This window comes from Littorina saxatilis, linkage group LG1, assembly GCF_037325665.1.
Source record: "Littorina saxatilis isolate snail1 linkage group LG1, US_GU_Lsax_2.0, whole genome shotgun sequence".
Classification (NCBI taxonomy): domain Eukaryota; kingdom Metazoa; phylum Mollusca; class Gastropoda; order Littorinimorpha; family Littorinidae; genus Littorina; species Littorina saxatilis.
Window position 1 is genome coordinate 89,059,493 of NC_090245.1, and position 23,599 is coordinate 89,083,091.

Below are 23,599 nucleotides of genomic sequence, written 5' to 3' on the forward strand. Positions count from 1 at the left end.
TAAGATTTTCAAACGTGCGTCTGGATCGCAAGTGAGGCTGTCAAAGATTCTCAAAATAGTGCCTTAGGAAAAATGCTCCATTTTCGCTCGGAGAGATTCAAGAAAACAAAATCGTTATCAGTTGATCGGCATCGTCCGTGATTTTTGGCACAGATCTCGTCTGACCACTCCTGCGTTAAACTTCGTCACCAATGACGTCAAAATCCTTGGCAGAATAGACTGCAACCCGAAAATAGCGTTTGCACGGAAACTGGGTTCCCGTCCTGTAAAGTTGTTCTTTTCTTGTCTTCTTCCTTTTCTTCCATCTTCTTCTCTTTCTTCCATTTTATCTTCTTCTCCCCCTGTTCAGTCTTCGTCTTTTCCTTCTTCTTCTCTATCTTTTCCTTCTTCCTTCTCCTCGCAAACGTCTACCAGTGAAATGGCCCTTTCAGAAGCCCTTCAGGAACTAGTTGCTCAATTGGTTTGTTTCTGTTGTACATGTACTCAGTACTGGTTTGTTTTTTTCAGGTTTGAAATGTCGCAGAAGTTTCCCCCCAATAGCAGAGGCAGCATGCTTCTGAAGCTGGCTTTGAATCAGCTCAAAGCTACAGCAGGTAAGCTTCGCAAAACAAATTTCAGAAGAACAAAAACATTTCAGACTTTACATTCACAGCGCTGTGACTGTGAGCATTTCTTCTTTATGTGGAAGTTTGTATAATTATGTGGCCGTCCATGATACTGGGAAACTGATTTGGTACACAGATGTTTGGGGTTTATGGCAGCTGGGACATGATATGATAGTGGAATTTAGATGCTTGAAACAGTTTGGCTGAAAAATGGGTTTTTGTTGACGCAAGTGCTGATCATGATGTTGGTTACATGGTTTCCAAGTTGATTCTCTGTCACCAAAACAATTTTATAGCAAACAACTTTGAACTGGATCACATATAAAGCTACAATATATGAGAAGGGCATAATAAAAGAATGGCATTATTAACAGCCAATAAGTGTTTTCTCCAAAATCACACCTGTGATTACACAACATTGTGTAAATTACATGGAAGCCATGCCCAGTATCGTGGATGGCCTCATATACATATATGAATAAGGAGCGTTTGACTACAGGTGAGAGATTAAATATCAATAACAGGGTTTCCGTATTCGCCCCAAATAAGACGAACATACAAACAATACAAAATGTAAACCTTCAACGAATAGCTGCCTGAAATTCAGTGAAAATTGCCTGAAAAAAAAAAGTTTTCACATAACATTTTTTCTGTGTGGTGGCAGAAACTCCTAGTGACGGCATTGTACAAGTGGAAGAGGTGAACAAAACGGACAATAGGACCAACACCATTGGCTTCAATGCGCGTCCGGGACGCCCACCTGAGCTTTCACGCAGTCTAGGGCAGGGTACGAGGCAAGGATTTCATCAGTCAGCCGAATCTGCTGGAGGTGAGGCCTTCATCTTTTCTGTATTCTTTTGTATAATCAGGTGTGAAACTTTTCAGGTTCCCAGGCATTATTAAATTCTGAAAGAGCTATATATATATATACAACAACAGCTGCCAGGTTTCACCCATGTATAATTATTTGCTTTGAATTGATGGGTATTTGAACTCTCAGAAACACATTAGTTCATTTAGTACATAATGTCCTACGGCCTTAGTGCCTATTAAGTTAGTGCCTATGTAAAAACCATGGGTTGTTTTGCACCCACGAGGTACTGCGCGTAAGTTTTTTAGCGGGTATTGCGAAGGTTAACCCCTTGTCTATCGATCGTAGAATAAGACGTGTCGTTGTATCATCCCATGTCTGGATCAACAGATAGAGGGGTAAAGCAAATTCTCAGAAAGGGACAAAGTGAATTTGAAAAACTCAATTGTGCTATGTTCATTGTATTTTCTTTCTTATTTGCAGGCCGAGATAGGGATGAGAAGTCCAGGGACTCGGAGTCCAGCAGGATGAGGCGCTCTCAGAGCTGCTCCCCTGGAGACAGCGACCGCAGCGAAAGGTCATGCAGGTCAAGGTCCAAGGAGAGGGCAAGAAGGTCACGATCACCCAGAGAGGATAAGCTGAAAGAAGAGAAGGAGAGGGACAAGGAGAGAGACAGGAGCAGAGAGAAGGAACGAGACAAAGACAGTGGGCGAGACAGATGCAGCAGGGACGACAACAGAGACAGAGATCCCGTTCGCACAGACAGGGAGAGGTCTTCCGGCCAAGAACGAGACCGTGACCAAGATCAGTTTGAGCGAGAGAAGAGAGACCGTGACCGCAGCCCGAGAGAGAGCAGGAGCAGAGAGGACGACCCAGACAAAGAGAGGAAAGATAGAGATTCGGAGGGGGACAGTGACAGCGGAAGAGACAGAGGTCGGGGCAGAGACGAAGGAAGGGGGAGGAACAGAGACAGAGACGCAGGAAGGGATAGAGACGGAGGAAGAGACAGAGATAAGGGAAAAAACAGGTACCGAGAGCGAGAGGGCAGACAGCGAGAGAGAAACCAGGAGAGAGAGGACGAGGTCCGCTTTGTCAAGACCGGCTGGAGGTCAGGCGGTGACTGCGACAGGAACCGAGAGGACAGTGGGGGCCGGGGTGGTCACCGTGGCAACGACAGAAGGGACTTCCCTGGGCGCCAGGGATGCCCACCTCAGTCTTCACGCAGTCCAGGGCAGGGTGCCAGGCCAAAGACCAGCGACGGAAGGCGAGGATTTCGTCAACCAGCTGAACCTGCTAGAGGTGAGGCCTTCATCTTTTCTATATTATTTTGTATAATCAGGTGTGAAACTTTTCAGGATCCCAGGCATTTTTATATTCTGAAAGAGCTATATATACAACAACAGCTGCCAGGTTTCACCCATGTATAATTATTTGCTTTGAATTGATGGGTCATTGAACTCTCAGAAACACATTAGTTCATTGAGTGTAATGTCCTTTGGTCTTACCTGACTGAAAAGTGTTTTGTAAGTGTCTGATGTGCATTTTTTTTAAAGTTTTTAGATGACCAGCCCTTTTTAATCATATGTGTGTGTGTCCATGCATCTTAACATCATTGTAGGGTAATGTGTGTATCTAATCCAAAGTCAAGGTTGTGGTGGTACACACACATTGTGGGGTAGTCATTGTGTTAGCTCTGACAAATCTGTGCGCCTTTTTCAACTTCAATTTATGTTTCCTTCATTGTCAACCATATCTGAAAGAGAACACTACTGGGCAAAGAAGCAAAAATGAAGCGGTGCACACTTTCATATGATTGTGTGAAAAATATTAAACTGTATGTGTGTGCGTTCATCTACCTTACGTTAGCAGGTAGTGTGTGTATCTATTCACTGGGTCTATGGGGTATCTAAAATTTATGAAGAAGGGGTGCACACTATCCCCACCTTTTCCATTTCCATTGATCCCTATGTGTAACCTACATTCATACCAAGTTTTATCAAATTGTCCTGAATTCTGATCAGAGTATCTTAACAACCTTAACATGTATTTTTTTTTTTCTTTGGCCTAATTAAATCTCTTTGTTTCCAGAGTGGTCTTCTTACAGCGACTCGGACGATGACTATCTTCCCGGCTCAGAAGATGACACTGACTCGAGCAACAATGACGCCACAGCACCATGTGGAGTGCCAGGGACCACCAGTGAACCCGACGAGTCCATCATCTATCCCTTTCTACGTAAATCTGATGGTTAGTTAGTCTCATTCTTTTTTTATATAATTATTAGCATTCGTTTTACGTTAAAAAGGTTGAATAAGGATTACATGTGGATAACAATCATGTAGTTTCTAAAAAAGAGGTAAGTTTTCTTTGATAAGTGTTTTTGTTTTGTTATGTAATTTTTTGTTGTATTCCATCGTAATTAAAGACTGAGGTATGTTGACAGCAACTTGAGCAAGTAATAAAGTTAACATGAACGGTGTGGGGGTGGGGGTAATCATGTGTAATGTTACACTGATTGACTGCACATGCCTATGCCTATGTACATTCTATTGGTCCACGGCAAACTGACCTTTGACATCGGCCATTGTCGGAGATGTGATCGAGCGGTGGGACCATTTTGGTTTCACCAATTCCGAACTCTGTTTTTAGTTTGTCTGTCTGCTGGGCTATAAGCAATATGTAATAATATTTCTGACTCCAGCTAAAAAAATTCAGTAAGTTGTGAATAAAAAAATAAAAGTATGCGTTCTTGTGTGTGTGTGTGTGAACAGGTGCAAGTTGGTCACCAGGTATTCCATCTGAATCTCTAAAAGCTGCAGGTCTCTACACCTCATCACAGCCACCCTCTTCTTCATCGTCCAGAAGCATCACTCGACCAAGCGGGAGTAAATCTTCATCCCAGCCAGCATCTAAACCCAGTGACAGCGGAAGAGACAGAGGTCGGGGCAGAGACGAAGGAAGGGGGAGGAACAGAGACCGAGACATAGACGCAGGAAGGGATAGAGACGGAGGAAGAGACAGAGATAAGGGAAAAAACAGGTACCGAGAGCGAGAGGGCAGACAGCGAGAGAGAAACCAGGAGAGAGAGGGCGAGGACCGCTTTGTCAAGACCGGCTGGAGGTCAGGCGGTGACTGCGACAGGAACCGAGAGGACAGTGGGGGCCGGGGTGGTCACCGTGGCAACGACAGAAGGGACTTCCCTGGGCGCCAGGGATGCCCACCTCAGTCTTCACGCAGTCCAGGGCAGGGTGCCAGGCCAAAGACCAGCGACGGAAGGCGGGGATTTCGTCAACCAGCCGAACCTGCTAGAGGTGAGGCCTTCATCTTTTCTATATTATTTTGTATAATCAGGTGTGAAACTTTTCAGGATCCCAGGCATTTTTATATTCTGAAAGAGCTATATATACAACAACAGCTGCCAGGTTTCACCCATGTATAATTAGGTACCGGCAGTCAAAAAATGAGTCTGAAAAATCTCCTAATGTTTTGAGATGTTCTTATTCTTCTGTATAAAACAAGAATAACAAAACAAAAAGTAAGGTTCTATCTCAAATACTTCCTGAGATATCTGATTTTTAAAGTTTACAGTTAGCGTTAAGCGGTGCGTATTCACATTTTCTCCATTTTTGAGGTCACACACCATTTGAGTACTAAGTAAATGCCCATCTTAAACAAGTTTATCTTGCTAACATGTGCCTGCAGAACACAAAAATATCAATGAAATAGGATAGGATGTAGAGATACACTTGTACTGAAGCTGTCAATATTGAAAAAAAGGCTATTTGGGGGCGTGGCAAATGGCAGAAAATTGATAATTGGGCACGTTTAGGAATTTTTTTAACAAACAAAAAGACATCAAAACACATTAATTCTTCTGATTTCTACTCTCAATAGTATATACTTAAGAAATCTTCAATTACAGACATGTGGTTGTCTTCATTCAGTCACAATGAGGGAGCCAAAATCAGGAATTTCACCATTTTGACAGGCGGAAATGAAGATCGGAGGAACCCTGAAATATGCAAACTTTAACTGCCTGTAACTTTTGAACTACTGGACAAATATGCATCAAATTTTGACAGCAGTCACAAAATGCAACATACTCTTGGATACATCTCTTTTGTGGAAATTGAACACACCACTTTTGAAAGTTAATTCTTAAAAATATCAGAAAAAAGTAAAGACCTTCTGTAACGAAACTGAATCACAAATGACAGAAATCCACTTACTCACTGATTGTGATCTGCCTGGTTTTACTTATCAACAGTACTTCTCCACATACAAGTTATATTGTTCCTGGAGAGTGCTGTTTGGGACATGCCACATCCGTGCATTTGTGGAGATCGGTTCTAACAAAAAGTCCCATGCAAACACAAACACACTGCTGACGGTGTCACTGTCTTCTTTGGCTGGCCAAGAAAATCTGTTGTTGTCCAGAGAGCTCTTCTTTAAAAAGTTTACTTTTGCCTCATCTGCGCTTAGAATGTTTGTAACAGTGCCCACATGAAATGTTTCATCGTAGAACACTGCCACTGTCTGACCTGTCTGGGCAAATGAAAACCCGTCGCTATCTACTCGCTGGTCGTTCTCATGCTCTGAAGCAGAGGAGTCGGACTCTGATGGCTCGTCTTCCTCATCAAGGTTGTTGTCCACCCTGTCCCTGTGTTCTGGGAATGGGTCCTGGGACGCAAGGAACTCCTTCAGAGACTGTTCCAGGCCTGGAAGGTCCTGTGTGAGCTTCAGAAGCTCAGACTTGAATCCCAGGACATGCCGGAAAAAGCGAATCTGGGTCTTCAGAGCAGCCAGTTTTTCTCTTTGCAGAGCTTTTCGTTCTAGCAGCCTGTCGACATCACCAGCACTGCTGCAGGCTCCCCCATCTTGACGGATCTCTTGAGCAATATCTGCCTTCTCCCTTGCCTTCTTCTGTCGATCTGCCTCTGTCCGCTGCTGCTGAAGCTGTAGCTTCTGTCTTTTGCTGGCTTTCACCTCTCTGTCATTCTCTCGGTGACGCTTTCGCATTTCAGGACCACTACTGGATGCATTCAGAAGAAGTTGCCTTTGTTCCTCATTGGACTTCTGGTTGAACCAAGCCTTCATTGTTTTGTTCCGTTTCAACATGGTCAGAGTGCTGTGGTGGTGGACTGAGGAGTTGCGGTGCGTGTAAATGGAAATATCGAGATCCCCAAAGCAGGCTTCTCCCAAGAGGTTGGTGATGTGTGAATGCCGCAGCCGCTCCAACACTTGTGGATCCTGAACAGCATGGTATCGGCCACCAGGCAGGAAGTCGTCCAACTGTCGCTCAGTGACAGCAACAAAGTTGACACAGAAGTGGCTGAAGGCACGCTGCACTTTCTGTTGTGTCGCCTCATCCAGATCTAGGAGTGCTGCAAGTGACGATGCGTCTGGTACTTGGATACTGAAGAGTGACGGCACATGGGGGCTGAAAATGGAGGCACTGTCATCTCTCCACTCTCTCAGCTGTGCGTGCAGCTCCACAACAGGCAAGAAAAACTCTGCATAGCTCGTCTCCCCAGCACACAGTAGAGTCCAGTAAGGTCCTGTGATCCTCTCGTAGACCATGGCAAGCGTGGCAACAAAAACGTTCACCTCTTCACTCTGGGCATCCTTCAACACACTTTCCAGCTTCTGGTTCCTGCTCGGCATGTAATCTGACAGGAACTCTATGATGTCGTCACGGTGTGCCAGCAGCTTTGTTGCACCATAAAAGATGCTGTTAAACCGGTTAGATTTGAAGCTTGGCACAGTAGACGTCTTGTTGGTCATCTCACAGTATGCAAGCCATGCATCTCTGCAGCCACATTGATCATCGCCCCTGGGTCCTAGAACCTCGCAGGCCATCCGCACATAGCGAACAGCTGCTGCCTCCTTTGCCTGCCAATGTCCAAACTGAGCTGCGTTGTCTCGGCCAATACGCTGCTGCCCCCACTCGGTCTGTAGTTCTTTCAGTGACTTCTCTGCACTTGTGCCTGAAACAGTCAGAATTAAGAATATAAGATACAGCATTCAGTGATTCACACACATTTGCTGACATTGTAGAGATACAAAGTGATACTAGATAGTAATACAGAACAAACACACAGTTTAAAATACAGACTTAAAAATGTATCATTTACACATTACATTTACAGCACACTCTGCATAGAGGTTAACCTTTATAATAGACACAGACACTGATACAGTGAAACACATGTACAAAGCTGTGAAATGTGTTTACTCACCAAGTCCAAGCAAGTAATGGGCGTTGCAGTACAGGAACTGGAGATCCTCCTCTGTCCCCAGGGTTGCCTTTCTGAGGTCGTTGAAGTCTTTCTTCATGAGCTTGTTTGGAGCGGCTCTGTCAGACATCAGTCCTGAACACTTCTGCAGAGCTGCTTTGAAGCAGCGTTCTGTGTCGTCTTTGTCGTAGACTTGCGCCACTTCTTGGAGGAGACTGACGGTAACATCCACAAGAGTCTTGGCGTCTTCTGTAGCTACCTCTGTGAATCCACAGCTGAGGGACCCTGCACTTGTGGTCACTTGTTGACCCACATATTTCCGGTGGTCCCGTGTTGTTCCGTCAAAATGAATATCAAAATTGTCAGAGTCAAGCACAGTCTCGGCAACATGGTATTTAGCCAGGTAGTGCCCTTGATCCGCAAACCGCAGAGATGTGCGTTCAGATGGTACATCTTTGTCGTCGATATCGGTGTGGAACAGATTGCGCGCAACTGTTTGGATGACATGGCCACTGTTCTTTGCAGAAACCCCACAAGAAATGAGTCCAATGGTAGTTTTGATGACATCATGCGTGAATTTCTTCCTGGGGCCCTCCTCTGTTGTCTTCACAGTATGTACTACAGCTTCTTCAAGAAGATCAGCAGTCAGCTGATTATGTCTGTCCAAGTCTTGTTGTCGCTTCTCCTTCACACTGTTCAATTTGGCTCTCAGACTTGAATTAGCAGTCTGACACAACTTGAGTTTGTGCTTCAGACGCTCAATTGTTTGAATGCACCCACCATCCTCATGATCTTTCAGATTTTCTTCTCTCTTTTTTAAGTTGGTTTCCTGCCTTTTCAGTCTCTTGTAAAAGTTTGTTTGCCGAATTTTGCCGATGTACTCCTTGGCACTGCACAACTGGGTTTCCACACATTTTATGTGAGATGCACTACGTTCAGCTTTGCCTTGAAGTTTTGTCAAGTCTGCCTGCAAGGTGGTTACGCTTTGAGTTTTCTCTTTGAGAAGGTCCTTGTAAATCATCTCTCGGTTCTTTGCTTCCAACAGACTCCCACTGAGCTCTTCATTGCTCCTGCGTAGTGCAGCTAACTGCCTGCCACTTGATGCAATCTTTAGATGAGTCAATTCATCTCCGGTTGGATGGTCAGCTGGGGGTGTTGCAGGTGCATTCTCTATTGCACAAGGCACAACAGACGGGACAGTAGGCATCGCAGATACCAGGGGAAAATGAGACTGCTGTTGAAATAAATAGTCTTTCAGCTTCGCCTCGTTGTTGCCTCTGTGCAGACTTTTAGAGAAAGTGTCATATGGTTTGCGTACTTTGTCGAGTCTTGCTCTAAGCTGCTTGTCAGACAAGTCTGAAATGTTAAGTCCAACATGTGTAAACCACTGCCTGCACAAAGTATGCCTCTCGTCTTTCTGGAACATGAGTAAGTCAATTAGTGTCCCATTTGTCACTAGTTCTGTAGGGCTGGGCAGGTCACACAGAGAGTCAGGAGACAGAAGATGGCGTCTTGTAAGTCACAACTTCTGCAAGAAGGGCCCAATGTTTCTGGTATTAATTTCCTCGCCCACATCAGCATACACAAATGCAACAATATCACCTTCACTAGAGTGGACTTCAGCAGCTTGTTTGTTTGCACGCCTGACCTCTTCCTTCAGGGTTGTATGAAGAAGAAGACTGTTGTCACAGATGGAAGAAAACAGAGTCTCCATATCCTCCCATGATTTCCCAAGCTGAAGCCGCAACTGATCAAGTTGGATGAGGAGACGATTTGTAAGGACTTGATGCTTGGGGAGGGCAACTTTTCTTCCTCGTCCTGCGCTTGACATCCATCTGCTTAGTCGATCAAAGTTGTCATCTTCTGAATAAAATAAAAACAAAACTCATGAGTAAATTGACATCTTTAAATCAAATGGTTTGTCTCATCTGTGTTTTGTTTTGAACTCTATGATAATAGTTACTTCACTTTTGCTCTAAAAAAAATTTTTTAAAAGAGAGAGAGAGAGAGCACTTAAATGTGGACTTTTGCACTTCTAAAACTATATCTGAGAAGCAATTGCGTGTAAACAAGGTGCACTTTTCACGTAAAGAATTATTTCTTTCAGGCTACAACACGAAAAAAGCCAAATAGTAGAAAACGAAACCTGACTGAGTTATTCTTTGAAACCTTCGACGCCTTACTTCCGGTCTAACACTTTCGTACACAACAGTCAATATCTACGCTTAAATGTGCCATCCTGTTACAATAATGACAAAAATACTATCAAATAAGTTCAAAGTATCAACCAAAGTACATAAAGTCAACAGGAAAGACAGCAAGAAAAATAAAAAGCTTCGACACCAGTAGCGTATGAGCGAAACACAGTACAATTTCAGACCGGTCCACTTCACCACTTTGATTTACAATCTACACGAAGATACAGACAAGAGAAACAAAATATAGGCCTAAGCTTCTTTAGATAACTTTAATACAACAAAACAAAACAATATTTACCGATGAAAGGCCTGAATGCGTTGAGCCAAGGGTAATCTGTACTGTTCTCAATCGCAGCATTTGAACCTCGATTCGCCATTGTTGACATGCGAACATGTGTGTGGTTTGAATGTGAAGGTCGGCTTTCCCGGCTTGCGATTGGCTCCCATTGACCTGACCTCTTAGTTTCGTATATCACTGTTTTCAGCAGAAAACAAGCTTTCCAGCGCACTATAAGACTTGCAGTGTATTTTGTACGGTTTGTGAGATACAAAGGTTTAAAAACAAGCAATAGTTTTGAACTAAAAGTTCAAAATTTTCCATCCATTCTTTGGGAATAAAACTTATACGAAAACAATCTACAGGAAGAGATGAACCAAAATATGGTAATTATATGCTAATTTGAAGGTTGTGGGGTCAAGGAGAAAGGAATTTCCCCAACAGCTGTAGATCGTGGTTCAAAGCAACGCGAGAAAAGGAGCGTCAGCCACCGAGGGATTTGCCGACCGTGGTCAAGTTTGGAATTAAATTTCTCTCTCACACACTCATATTTGACAAAACAAGACACATTAATAAAAGATTGAAAAAATGATCTTTATTTTGATACCATTTTTTTTAAAATTTGGTTAGTAATTGCTGAAGCAGAGTAAGTTGAAAAGTGCCATATTTCACTCAAGTTTTGCCTTTCCCGCACTGCTGCTGATAGCACTGCCGGTACCTAGTATAATTATTTGCTTTGAATTGATGGGTCATTGAACTCTCAGAAACACATTAGTTCATTGAGTGTAATGTCCTTTGGTCTTACCTGACTGAAAAGTGTTTTGTAAGTGTCTGATGTGCATTTTTTTAAAGTTTTTAGATGACCAGCGCTTTTTAATCATATGTGTGTGTGTCCATGCATCTTAACATCATTGTGGGGTAATGTGTATATTTAATCCAAAGCCAAGGTTGTGGTGGTACACACACATTGAGAGGTAGTCATTGTGTTAGCTCTGACAAATCTGTGCGTCTTTTTCAACTTCAATTTATGTTTCCTTCATTGTCAACCATATCTGAAAGAGAACACTACTGGGCAAAGAAGCAAAAATGAAGCGGTGCACACTTTCATATGATTGTGTGAAAAATATTAAACTGTGTGTGTGTGCGTTCATCTACCTTACGTTAGCAGGTAGTGTGTGTATCTATTCACTGGGTCTATGGGGTATCTAAAATTTATGAAGAAGGGGTGCACACTATCCCCACCTTTTCCATTTCCATTGATCCCTATGTGTAACCTACATTCATACCAAGTTTTATCAAATTGTCCTGAATTCTGATCAGTGTCTGATGTGCATTTTTTTAAAAGTTTTTTAGATGACCAGCGCTTTTTAATCATATGTGTGTGTGTCCATGCATCTTAACATCATTGTGGGGTAATGTGTATATTTAATCCAAAGCCAAGGTTGTGGTGGTACACACACATTGTGAGGTAGTCATTGTGTTAGCTCTGACAAATCTGTGCGCCTTTTTCAACTTCAATTTATGTTTCCTTCATTGTCAACCATATCTGAAAGAGAACACTACTGGGCAAAGAAGCAAAAATGAAGCGGTGCACACTTTCATATGATTGTGTGAAAAATATTAAACTGTGTGTGTGTGCGTTCATCTACCTTACGTTAGCAGGTAGTGTGTGTATCCATTCACTGGGTCTATGGGGTATCTAAAATTTATGAAGAAGGGGTGCACACTATCCCCACCTTTTCCATTTCCATTGATCCCTATGTGTAACCTACATTCATACCAAGTTTTTATCAAGTTGTCCTGAATTCTGATCAGAGTATCTTAACAACCTTAACATGTATTTTTGACTCACATGCGAAGCAAAGTGAGTCTATGTACTCACCCTAGTCGTCCGGGCGGCCGGCCGGCCGTCCGTCCGTCCGAAAACTTAAACGTTGGATTTTTCTCAGACACTATTAGGCCTATCAGCACCAAATGTGGCATGATGGTGCATGGTGAGCCTCAAAAAACATACATGGTAACTTGACCTTGCATCAAGGTCAAGGTCACAGGGGCCATAAATGTTGTCTCAAAAACAGCTATTTTTCACATTTTCCCAATTTTCTCCCAAGCTATTGATAATGGCTACCTCACCTATACGTGGTTTATAGATCAAAGTAAGCCCTATCTTTTGATATAAGTTTGGTTGATCTTGCTGCAAGGTCAAGGTCACAGGGGTCCTTCAAATTTGGATTGTATGCATATTTTAAAGTGACCTTGACCCTTAACTATGGAAGTTAACTCTTCCAAACTTTCCTAATTGGGTGAGGCACATGTTATTCTTTCATACTGATACACTTTTGGTTACGTATCTTCAAGGTCAAGGTCACTTTGACCGCTCTGAATTGTGACCAAAACAGGTCTGTGAACCACTAAAATTGACCTTGTCTCTTGGTAGAAACTCATACTAAACACTGTTGTGCTTCTGGTTGTTAAAATTAACAGTCTTGTCTTGGGTGACCTTGACCTTGGGTGAAGGTCATGTGTATTTAGGTAGGAAAAATTTGCAAAAGTTGCAAAAAAATGTGTTCTTAGTGTAATTTGCCATGTTGTTGTTTGACCTTGACCTTCAAGGTCACTTGAAAGTCAAGGTCATATTGAGGTCAAGGTCATGCATGTGAGTCGTATGAGCTTTGCTCTTCTTGTTTTTTTCTTTGGCCTAATTAAATCTGTTTGTTTCCAGAGTGGTCTTCTTACAGCGACTCGGACGATGACTATCTTCCCGGCTCAGAAGATGACACTGACTCGAGCAACAATGACGCCACAGCACCATGTGGAGTGCCAGGGACCACCAGTGAATCCGATGAGTCCATCATCTTTCCCTTTCTACGTAAATCTGATGGTTAGTTAGTCTCATCCTTTTTTTATTAGCATTCGTATTACGTTAAAAAGGTTGAATAAGGATTACATGTGGATAACAATCATGTAGTTTCTAAAAAAGAGGTAAGTTTTCTTTGATAAGTGTTTTTGTTTTGTTATGGAATTTTTTGTTGTATTCCATTGTAATTAAAGACTGAGGTATGTTGACAGCAATTTGAGCAAGTAATAAAGTTAACATGAACGGTGTGGGGGTGGGGGTAATCATGTGTAATGTTACACTGATTGACTGCACATGCCTATGCCTATGTACATTCTATTGGTCCACGGCAAACTGACCTTTGACATCGGCCATTGTCGGAGATGTGATCGAGCGGTGGGACCATTTTGGTTTCACCAATTCCGAACTCTGTTTTTAGTTTGTCTGTCTGCTGGGCTATAAGCAATATGTAATAATATTTCTGACTCTAGCTAAAAAAATTCAGTAAGTTGTGAATAAAAAAATAAAAGTATGCGTTCTTGTGTGTGTGTGTGAACAGGTGCAAGGTGGTCACCAGGTATTCCATCTGAATCTCTAAAAGCTGCAGGTCTCTACACCTCATCACAGCCACCCTCTTCTTCATCGTCCAGAAGCATCACTCGACCAAGCGGGAGTAAATCTTCATCCCAGCCAGCATCTAAACCTTCATCGTCGACCAATACTCGACCAAGCGGCATAAGAATCCATATTGCCGCAAATACAAATGGCAAAAGAGTGTACGATAAAGAGAACTGGTGCAAGTTCTGTAACTCCCCAAGCACCAACCTCGCTAAACACCAGTTTTCGAAACATAAGAAGGAACCTGAAATAGTGGAAATTTTGTCTAACCCCAAGAACTCAGCAGAAAGGCGTTTTCTGCTGGAAAGAGTGCGGAACCTTGGTAACTATAATCACAACTGTCGCGTTCTTAAAAAAAACAAGGGTAAACTAATACCCTGGCGATCACCCTCAGAAAAAGTGAACCCTCTGTGCTACATCCCCTGTGAATTTTGCCTGGGCTTCTTTGTAAGAAACGAACTGTGGCGGCACCAACAACGCTGCAAATTCCGGAAAACTTCAAAAAACGGAAGAAACGTCATATCCAGAGCTGAATCTTTGCTTCCATCCAACATGGAGTGCAGCGGAGGCTTGAAGGAAAACATTTTTGATGGCATGCATTCTGATGGCTTCACTTTTGTTGCTAAAAGAGATCACCTCATTGTGAAGTTCGGCGAAAAACTGTATCAGAAACATGGCCACTTGCAGCACAGACGACAATTCATGCGGCAAAAAATCAGAGAGCTTGCCCGGTTCTTGTTGGTAGCCAGAGAAGAGGACTCTACAATCACAGCACTTCAATCTTGTATTCGTCCCGACAAGTTCCTTGTGGTGATTTCTGCTGTCAAAAAACTCTGTGGGTATGATTCACTCACACATGTTTATGAAAATCCATCACTGGCCCTTAAGATTGGGCATTCTCTCAAGAAGTGTGCGACAATTCTGAGAAGTCAAGCACTCATAGAGGGAAACAGTGAACTGCAGCAAGTGTCTGCGGACTTCGTGGATCTATGCGATTCTGACTGGAAAGAACACATCTCATCTGCTGCCCTCTCAACATTGGCCTCAAAGCAAAACAACAAGCCACATGTTCTGCCACTGACGGAAGACATGAAGAAAGTGACAAAATATATGGCGGAGGAAAGGGAACGGTGCTTGAACACCCTGAGGTCAGAGCCAACAGTTGCAGCATGGCATGCTCTTGCTAAGGTTTCACTGTCGAACATCATCATGTTCAATCGTCGCAGGAGTGGTGAAGCTGCCAGGATTTTGCTTACAGACTTTGAAGCGGCAAAGGAGAATTCCTTGCCTGAGGATGACATCCTAAGCGCTCTCTCGGACATGGAGAAAGAACTTGTCGCTCACTTCACACGAGTTGAGGTGTGTGGCAAAAGAGGACGCAGAGTGCCTGTGCTGTTAACGAAAGCAATGCATGCCGAAATTGAGCAGCTACTGCTTTCTCGTGAAGAGGTTGGTGTAAGGTCGTCCAACCCGTACGTCTTTGCCAGACCTTATTTTGACTCAGAGCAACATCTCGCTGGTCACACCTGTCTCAAAGAAGCCGTTGAAGCAAGCGGGGCCCAGAATCCACAAAACATCACCAGCACAAAGCTTCGGAAGCACTTGGCTACTGTCTCACAAATACTGAACTTAAGCGAGCACGAACTGGAGCAAGTCTGTGGATTTTTAGGTCACAATATCTTGGTGCATCGTGAGTACTATCGGCTCCCAAGTGACACATATCAGTTGGCGAAAGTAAGCCGTCTGTTGATGGCAGCGGAAACTGGGGAGATCTCAAAGTTTCAAGGAAAATCTCTCAGTGACATCCATCTGAACAAAGATTTGGAGTTTCAAGACTCTGAGATTGAGGAAGAAGAAGAGGTGGAAATAGATGACCTGATGCCTGCTCATACTACATCAACCAGCCACAGTGTTGCTGAAGAAGGAAACTCTTCAACAGCATCATCTCATGAACTTCCTACAGTTTCCTCGTCTTGTCAGAATGAGAAACGAGCATTGCACAAAAAAAGGGAGCAGAAACCGTGGCGGCATGGACAAAAAGACTTTCTCTCTCCAGATCAGAACAAAGCCATCTGTACGCATTTCAGCAGCTTCATTGACAGCTTTCGTGTTCCCGCAAAGGCGGATTGCGATAACATTCTGGCCAAAGAACCTTTGCTGCAGGCAAAATCTTGGCTGAAAATTAAGTGCACTGTTAGGAATGCAATTGAAAAAAGAAAGCGAGAACTCAAGAGAGTTCAGAATCCTTCATCTGTCAACACTTGAAACGGAAACAACCAACGTCGCGGCATGGAAAAAAAGACTTTCTCACACCGGATCAGAACAACTGGCAAACTAAAAGAACTATTGTCATTGTAAACTTTCCATGGTTTGTGTATTATATACTCCAATGAGTCAGTGTGTGAAATATAAACATTTAGAATGCGTTATTGAATTATTGCGGCCAGTTGAAATTTTTGTCAAAAATCCTGTAATGTCATTTTAACCATTTTGGTTATTTTCAAATTTCTCATCAAAAATGTGTGATTTGGATTAAAAAAAAAAATCCATAAAGCAGTGTCTCCTTGCGCGGAAACAACTTGCGGTCGCCGCGCGGCTGCCGCAAGTTATAACGTAATATGGTCACAATGTGTTGTAGTGATTTCTGCCGCATGCGTTCTTTTTTTCTTTCGCTCCTGGAGCGAATTGCTTGCGGTCGCCGTGCGGCAGAAATCCCTGCAATACATTGTGACTAAATGACGTCACAGCTTGCGGCTGCCGCAAGTTGTTTCGCGCATGGAGACACTGCTTTATGGATGTACGTGTGTAACAATGACACAATCTTCCTAAAGTAGGTATTAGCTCCGTATTTTTTGGCCATTCATGAGTAAATATATATGTGTCGTGGAGTTTGGCTTGTTTTCCAACCTCATGTGCCCGGAGTCACGCGGCTTGCAGGGTGGCTGTGTGGTGGTGGGTCTGAGGACTCTGGGTGAGCGGTGGGTTTCAACGGCTGGCTCACTGCGCTGGTTCAGCACTGTAGCGGATGGCGAGGCTTTGGGCTTGTGTGTTTTTGTTTTGTTTTTTGGTTTTTAAGGCAACTGTCACTGACTTATTGTGGGTTTCTGACAATGATTGATGTGTAGGTAATTGAAATTGTAGTTATTAAGCATGTGGGGTCCTGATTTGGCCTTCGTGGTCCGCGGGACCCGTAAAGCAAAATTAAAATGAAACGAAATTATATGTGTCAAAGTAGCATTCTATATTTTCTCTCTTCGATCTTTTGCTGGTTGCTTTGACTTCTGGGTGCTCATTCAGCTGTATTTTTTCCAACTGAGCTATCCAGGCGGACAGTATACAGGCACACAGTACACTAACATCCAGTACTTCACTACAGGCACACAGTAGGGGAGGGTGGGGCAGGTAGGGTCAGGGGCAGGTTGGGTCACCTTGAATAACTCTCACAATTGAAAAGATATTCCCGTTTCGTTTCCGATCTATGTTTTTGAATGTCCCAGTGCGTCCCTATCGCCAATTTGTTTGAATGGTAGTGATGTGCAAGTATGGATCCGGTGGTTTCACCATGAAATTTGACAGTAAGTGACTTTTTTGACTCTCATACTTTTTGTTCTATACGTGAATTAACAGGGTGCTCATGGATGATATCTTTAGTATACACACCTGATTCATTTTAGAAGTGAATTGTGCTGTTTAAATTCGTATTTAAATTGAATCGAAACGTAACAGACCGATTTCTTTGTGCACCCTGTGCGGGGCAGGTAGGGTATGGGCAGGTTGGGTCAGTGACTCGACCTGCCCCGTCATTACCCAACCTGCCCCTTCTTTACATATAGAGAATACTACATGGCTTGCTGTGTCGTACCAGATTTACACGAGTTTTTTTAATTTAATATTGAACTGCGAGCGAAAGCCATGTAGTATTCTGTTTATCCTACATATTTTACTTACGTGTATTTAACTGAAAATGTCCTGCAGTCGAGGCATTGTAAAAGCTGGTTGGCCTTGAGACCTGGGTCAATGATCGGTACTTGCAATCTGAACACAGCTGCCTGTCCAGACACTGACCTTCTTACCCGGGGTCAATGACCGAGTTTTTATATGAGAGGAAAGTCTCTGAAGGATTGGTCAGCGCAGAATAAGATAAGAGAGGGGTTGAAGTGAATAGCGCAAAGAGGGGGGAGGGAGGGGGGGTAGTAGCTATTTTGACTGCTGATGCAATCGCCAGCGGCTCGTGGCACTGGAGGGGTGGTGACACGGTCAAGTGAGGCGGAGAGGGGTAGCTGTCTAGCCACTGTGTCTGGCCTTGATTGGTGGTAGTCCTGAGTCCTTCTCAAAGTGGGGGGGGGGGGGGGATGAGTGGGCAGTAGAGAAGTGACAGACGACTTTGTGCTTCAGCGAAATTTGAACCCGCACGGCGGGCGATTTCAGCAGAATTTCGAACCCGCCCGACGCGATTTGAACCCGCCGGGGGCGATCGGGCGACCGCCAATATTCAGCCCTGTAAGCAGTGGAAAAACAGGTCCCTGCCAGACTTGCTTGACATGACCTCATTTACATGATATACACACGTGTGATTTGAACGATTATTATCTCACGAGTGTCTCTCTCACGTATGTAGGATAAATTTGTTATTGCATGAAATATGAATCATAGGTGAATTTGTTTGTATGTACGCGCGCGATTGTGTGTTGATGGGTGCGTGTATTTCATGTGTATGAGTTATAAATATTGTTTGTGTTACAGAATGACAGGTTTTGTTTATTGCAACAGCAACGGCACCATTTGTATTCAACCCTGACCTCTGATTTCAGTTATGTTTTTAATAACAACACGCACAGACATGCGAAGTTATGTTATTTTCCATTGATGTTTTTTAATATTATTTTTTGCTTCGTGTTTGTTTTTGGTAAGTTGTTACTATTGGCAATTTTCTTGTTCTTCTTTGTTTGGTTTCCCGCAGTGGGGCACTGCGGTTATGAAATTAAAGGCCCCTCCTGTTTTTGGAACCGCAGGAGCTTTCTAGTTTGCTGTTAGGTAGATTTTTGGTTCCTCTTTCCTGTCATGCTCTCTTTTTCTTCATGAATTTTCTTTTTTCTGCCTTCTTGCTCATTCACCTGTATTTTTTCCAAAAATCCCTTCTCTTGCCGCTTGTCTCGCGATTCATGTATAGTTTAATCTGTTAGTGTTCTGATGTAAGTCCAGCAGTAGATAGGTTAAGCCTATTTTAACATACTGGAAACTGGTAATCTTCCAGTAGGTATTAATTTAGTTTTACTAAAGCCTGCTGGGACACAAGTAATGGGTTAGTGCATTTGTAAACAGGAATCGCTTGACAAGTGGCCCCCTTCATCCCCCCCTTCCTCGTCCTGATATGGCTCTGCGTAGTCGGCTGGACGTTAAGCAACAAATAAACAAACAAACAATTCTTTGTTTGGTTGGTTGTTTTCATATCTCAATTATGTACACAGGTTAATTGTGGTATCGTTCAGCTAGTCAATTTATTAATTTACCTTTATTTTGGCAGGATAATAGCTGTTTTTCTCAAGTTGACCCAACCTTCCCCACAGGGGTACCCAACCTGCCCCGTGGTGGGGCAGGTTGGGTATTTTTGGTGACCTTTTTATTTATCGTTTATCTCTCATGATTAGAACGATTTATTTTCGAATGTTGAATTATTGTATTGCAAAAGGATTAAAGTTTTCTTAAAAAGTTGTTTGAAATGTTTTCACTGGTTAATCTTTGAATGAGAGTGAAAAAGGATTTTTTTGACCCTACCTGCCCCACCCTCCCCTACACCATACACAACACTCCACTACAGGCACACAGTACATGTACACTAATAGACAGTACTACACTATAGGCACACAGTACACTCATACACAACACTACACTACAGACACACAGCACATTCATCCACAACTCATTCTTCCTTCCAAAATCAAGAATTCAATACATGTACCAGTTTACCATATCATTTCTGATCACATTTCATCAGACATTTCTATAGTTAAAATTAATAAAATTTAGTTTAGAGCCTCGCTAATTTAAGATTAATAAAATTTAAATTAAAAACTTGTGTGACCATGGTTATATTATTATTAATTATTATTATTATACTACATGATTTTTTGAAATTTTACAGAAAACGCAGTATTTTTACTCCAAAGATGATTATATTTGACACAGTAACATAAAACATATTTTTTTACTTTTAGGAGCAAATTCACACAAAAAAGCATATTTAGTGTGTGTACACGTGTAACGGATGACACAGGACCAAAAGCAATCAACATATTACATTATTAATATATTATGACATTTCTAGCACATGACATCACCAGCACAAAGGTTCAAAGCAACAGCTAATAATAAAATACACACACACACTTTGTGAGGTACTTCCTGTCAGCTCATGAATATTCATTATGCATAATACCCCATTATGATGGTGTAATACTTGCAAATTTTTTCAGAAGCTATTACATTAATATTGCTTTTATCCAGACCCACAGCATCTCATTTGTCAGTAAAAGAAACCATTTCAGACATTTAAGCCCAACTGTTCGAAATAAGTGGTAATTATCAAGTACCTCACAGTGGTAGTGATTTTAGGGCAGGGCAAAAGTACCCCACAGATGTAGGTAGACGAGTATGTATGTGTGTGTGTGTGTGTATGTGTGTGTGTGCGTGTGAGATGGCGAGTGCATGGTGAGTGCTCGTGTTAATGATTGGTCGAGTTGAAGAACACACTGCAGTGTCAAGCCTGTCTTGAGGTGAAGAACACACTGCAGTGTCAAGCCTGTCTTGAGGTGAAGAACACGCTGCAGTGTCAAGCCTGTCTTGAGGTGAAGAACACACTGCAGTGTCAAGCCTGTCTTGAGGTGAAGAACACACTGCAGTGTCAAGCCTGTCTTGAGGTGAAGAACACACTGCAGTGTCAAGCCTGTCTTGAGGTGAAGAACACACTGCAGTGTCAAGCCTGTCTTGAGGTGAAGAACACACTGCAGTGTCAAGCCTGTCTTGAGGTGACGAACACACTGCAGTGTCAAGCCTGTCTTGAGGTGAAGAACACGCTGCAGTGTCAAGCCCGTCTTGAGGTGAAGAACACACTGCAGTGTCAAGCCTGTCTTGAGGTGAAGAACACACTGCAGTGTCAAGCCTGTCTTGAGGTGAAGAACACACTGCAGTGTCAAGCCTGTCTTATTGCGTGTTTTTGTTTAATTTGGCATAGAGTTTGTGAGTTGGAGAGAATGAGTAATCACATTTAATGTTGATGATTGGGTTAAAGAAACAACATCGCAGTCAGCAGACTATCCTAGCTGGCCATAATATTATAAGAGTAAACAAGTCGCGTAAGGCGAAAATACAATATTTAGTCAAGTAGCTGCCATTTTTCAGCAAGACCGTATACTCGTAGCATCGTCAGTCCACCGCTCATGGCAAAGGCAGTGAAATTGACAAGAAGAGCGGGGTAGTAGTTGCGCTAAGAAGGATAGCACGTTTTTCTGTACCTCTCTTTGTTTTAACTTTCTGAGCGTGTTTTTAATCCAAACATATCATATCTATATGTTTTTGGAATCAGGAACCGACAAGGAATAAGATGAAAGTGTTTTTAAATTGATTTCGAAAAAAAAATTTTGATAATAATTTTTATATATTTAATTTTCAGAGCTTGTTTTTAATCCGAATATAACATATTTATATGTTTTTGGAATCAGCAAATGATGGAGAATAAGATAAACGTAAATTTGGATCGTTTTATAAATTTTTATTTTTTTTTACAATTTTCAGATTTTTAATGACCAAAGTCATTAATTAATTTTTAAGCCACCAAGCTGAAATGCAATACCGAACCCCGGGCTTCGTCGAAGATTACTTGACCAAAATTTCAACCAATTTGGTTGAAAAATGAGGGCGTGACAGTGCCGCCTCAACTTTCACGAAAAGCCGGATATGACGTCATCAAAGACATTTATCAAAAAAATGAAAAAAACGTATGGGGATTTCATACCCAGGAACTCTCATGTCAAATTTCATAAAGATCGGTCCAGTAGTTTAGTCTGAATCGCTCTACACACACACACAGACACACACACACACACACACACACACACACACATACACCACGACCCTCGTCTCGATTCCCCCCTCTACGTTAAAATATTTAGTCAAAACTTGACTAAATATAAAAAGCACAATATACTATGCAGTGCTATATAAGCAGCCCTGATATTCAAACCGAAATGTACTATTTGAAAATTCATCAACACTAATTGAACTGCCAGAATAACTTTATTTGTGTTTTAAGCAATGAAACATAGTCCTGTGTTACTTTCCGAACTTTGTTTGAAACATAACATTAACAACAGAGTGTTTAGCTATGCTTAAGATAATGTGTCCAAATTGCGGACATTTATGTCAAAGATTATGTTTATATAAAGAACAGGCCATAGAACACTTACGCGACAGTTCAACAGTTTTTGGCAAGCGCAAAGAATAGTCATCGGTCTCCCCCAAATCACTACAAAAAGCAAAAGATAACCGTTGAAGCCCAAAGAGCAAGTGAACAGCTGGTGGCATCCAGTTACATGTATATTGCCAAAAGCTTTACAAAAAATCCTACACTGTAGTTGCCACTAACAAGGTCTGCTGCAGGTATATGTTATTTAGTGTTTATGTTATACGCAGTATTACTCTTACGCAGGCAAAACTAATTATATTATAATACTTTTGTTTCTGACAAGGTAATTTTGAAGTTCCATATGTATTTTGTTTCTGACAAGATAATTTTGAAGTTCCATATGTATCTATATATATGTTTCTTTTTGTGAGTGTCTGCGGGCATTAATTCAGCAACAAAATGTATTCTACAACAAAATGTATTCTACATGTACAACAACATATTGCGCACGAAGCAGATGCTGCATGTTGAATTTTGGTATGTGATCAAGAGGAATGCGGCTCTGACCTAAAAGCCTGAACTTGCCTTTGGAAGGCAGATTAGAGACGCGTTTGTTATAGACTGCTGGCAATGTTGAACTTACATCGTAAATCTATCGCTTGAAATACGCGTTGCATTATTTTAATTTTTCACAACAGATAGAGCGCTGACGTTCATTGCAACATTAACAATCAACAAGTCGCGTAAGGCGAAATTACTACATTTAGTCAAGCTGTGGAACTCACAGAATGAAACTGAACGCACTGCATTTTTTCACAATGACCGTAGTCCGCCGCCAGTGCAAAAGGCAGTGAAAGTGACGAGCCTGTTCAGCGCGATAGCGGTTGCGCTGTGCTGCAGCACGCATTACTGTACCTCTCTTCGTTTTAACTTTCTGAGCGTGTTTTTAATCCAAGCATATCATATCTATATGTTTTTGGAATCAGGAACGGACAAGGAATAAGATGAAATTGTTTTTAAAACGATTTCGGAAATTTAATTTTAATCATAATTTTTATATTTTTAATTTTCAGAGCTTGTTTTTAATCCGAATATAACAGATTTATATGTTTTTGAAATCAGAACATGATGAAGAATAAAATAAAAGTAATTTTGGATCGTTTTATAAAACAAATAATTTTAATTACAATTTTCAGATTTTTAATGACCAAAGTCATTAATTAATTTTTAAGCCACCAAGCTGAAATGCCATACCGAAGTCCGGCTTTCGTCGAAGATTGCTTGGCCAAAATTTCAATCAATTTGATTGAAAAATGAGGGTGTGACAGTGCCGCCTCAACTTTTACAAAAAGCCGGATATGACGTCATCAAAGGTATTTATCGAAAAAAAGAACCCAGGAACTCTCATGTCAAATTTCATAAAGATCGGTCCAGTAGTTTAGTCTGAATCACTCTACACACACACACGCACAGACACACACACACACACACACACACACACACACACACACACACACACACACAGGCACACACACACACACACACACACACACACACACACACACACACACACACACACATACACCACGACCCTCGTCTCGATTCCCCCTCTATGTT

The 23,599-nt window shown here is 42.1% G+C and overlaps 2 protein-coding genes across 3 annotated transcripts in view; one reads left to right on the top strand and one right to left on the bottom strand.

The window, feature by feature from the left end:
- LOC138983283 (uncharacterized) overlaps window positions 1–19,293 on the top strand; it is a 20,387-nt gene extending 1,094 nt beyond the window's left edge. The window contains exons 2-8 of the mRNA XM_070356710.1: window positions 508–593; window positions 1,270–1,434; window positions 1,900–2,715; window positions 3,505–3,663; window positions 4,188–4,727; window positions 12,850–13,008; window positions 13,523–19,293. Coding sequence (XP_070212811.1) covers window positions 508–593; window positions 1,270–1,434; window positions 1,900–2,715; window positions 3,505–3,663; window positions 4,188–4,727; window positions 12,850–13,008; window positions 13,523–15,846 — 4,249 coding nt within the window. The 3' untranslated portion in view covers window positions 15,847–19,293. The remainder of the gene's footprint in view (window positions 1–507; window positions 594–1,269; window positions 1,435–1,899; window positions 2,716–3,504; window positions 3,664–4,187; window positions 4,728–12,849; window positions 13,009–13,522) is intronic.
- Window positions 4,777–10,442, bottom strand: LOC138983294 (uncharacterized). 2 transcript variants are annotated; one of them, XM_070356717.1, is made up of 3 exons: window positions 10,149–10,442; window positions 7,656–9,515; window positions 4,777–7,403 (listed from the first exon to the last, which is right to left on the bottom strand). In XM_070356717.1, exons 2-3 carry the CDS (start codon window positions 9,076–9,078, stop codon window positions 5,677–5,679), a joined length of 3,150 nt encoding a protein of 1,049 aa, XP_070212818.1. In that variant the 5' UTR covers window positions 9,079–9,515; window positions 10,149–10,442; the 3' UTR covers window positions 4,777–5,676. The 2 variants fall into 2 exon arrangements, with proteins under 2 accessions (XP_070212818.1, XP_070212822.1); XM_070356721.1 differs by lacking the exon at window positions 10,149–10,442 and having other exon boundaries at window positions 7,656–10,012.
- Window positions 19,294–23,599: the final 4,306 nt, after the last annotated feature.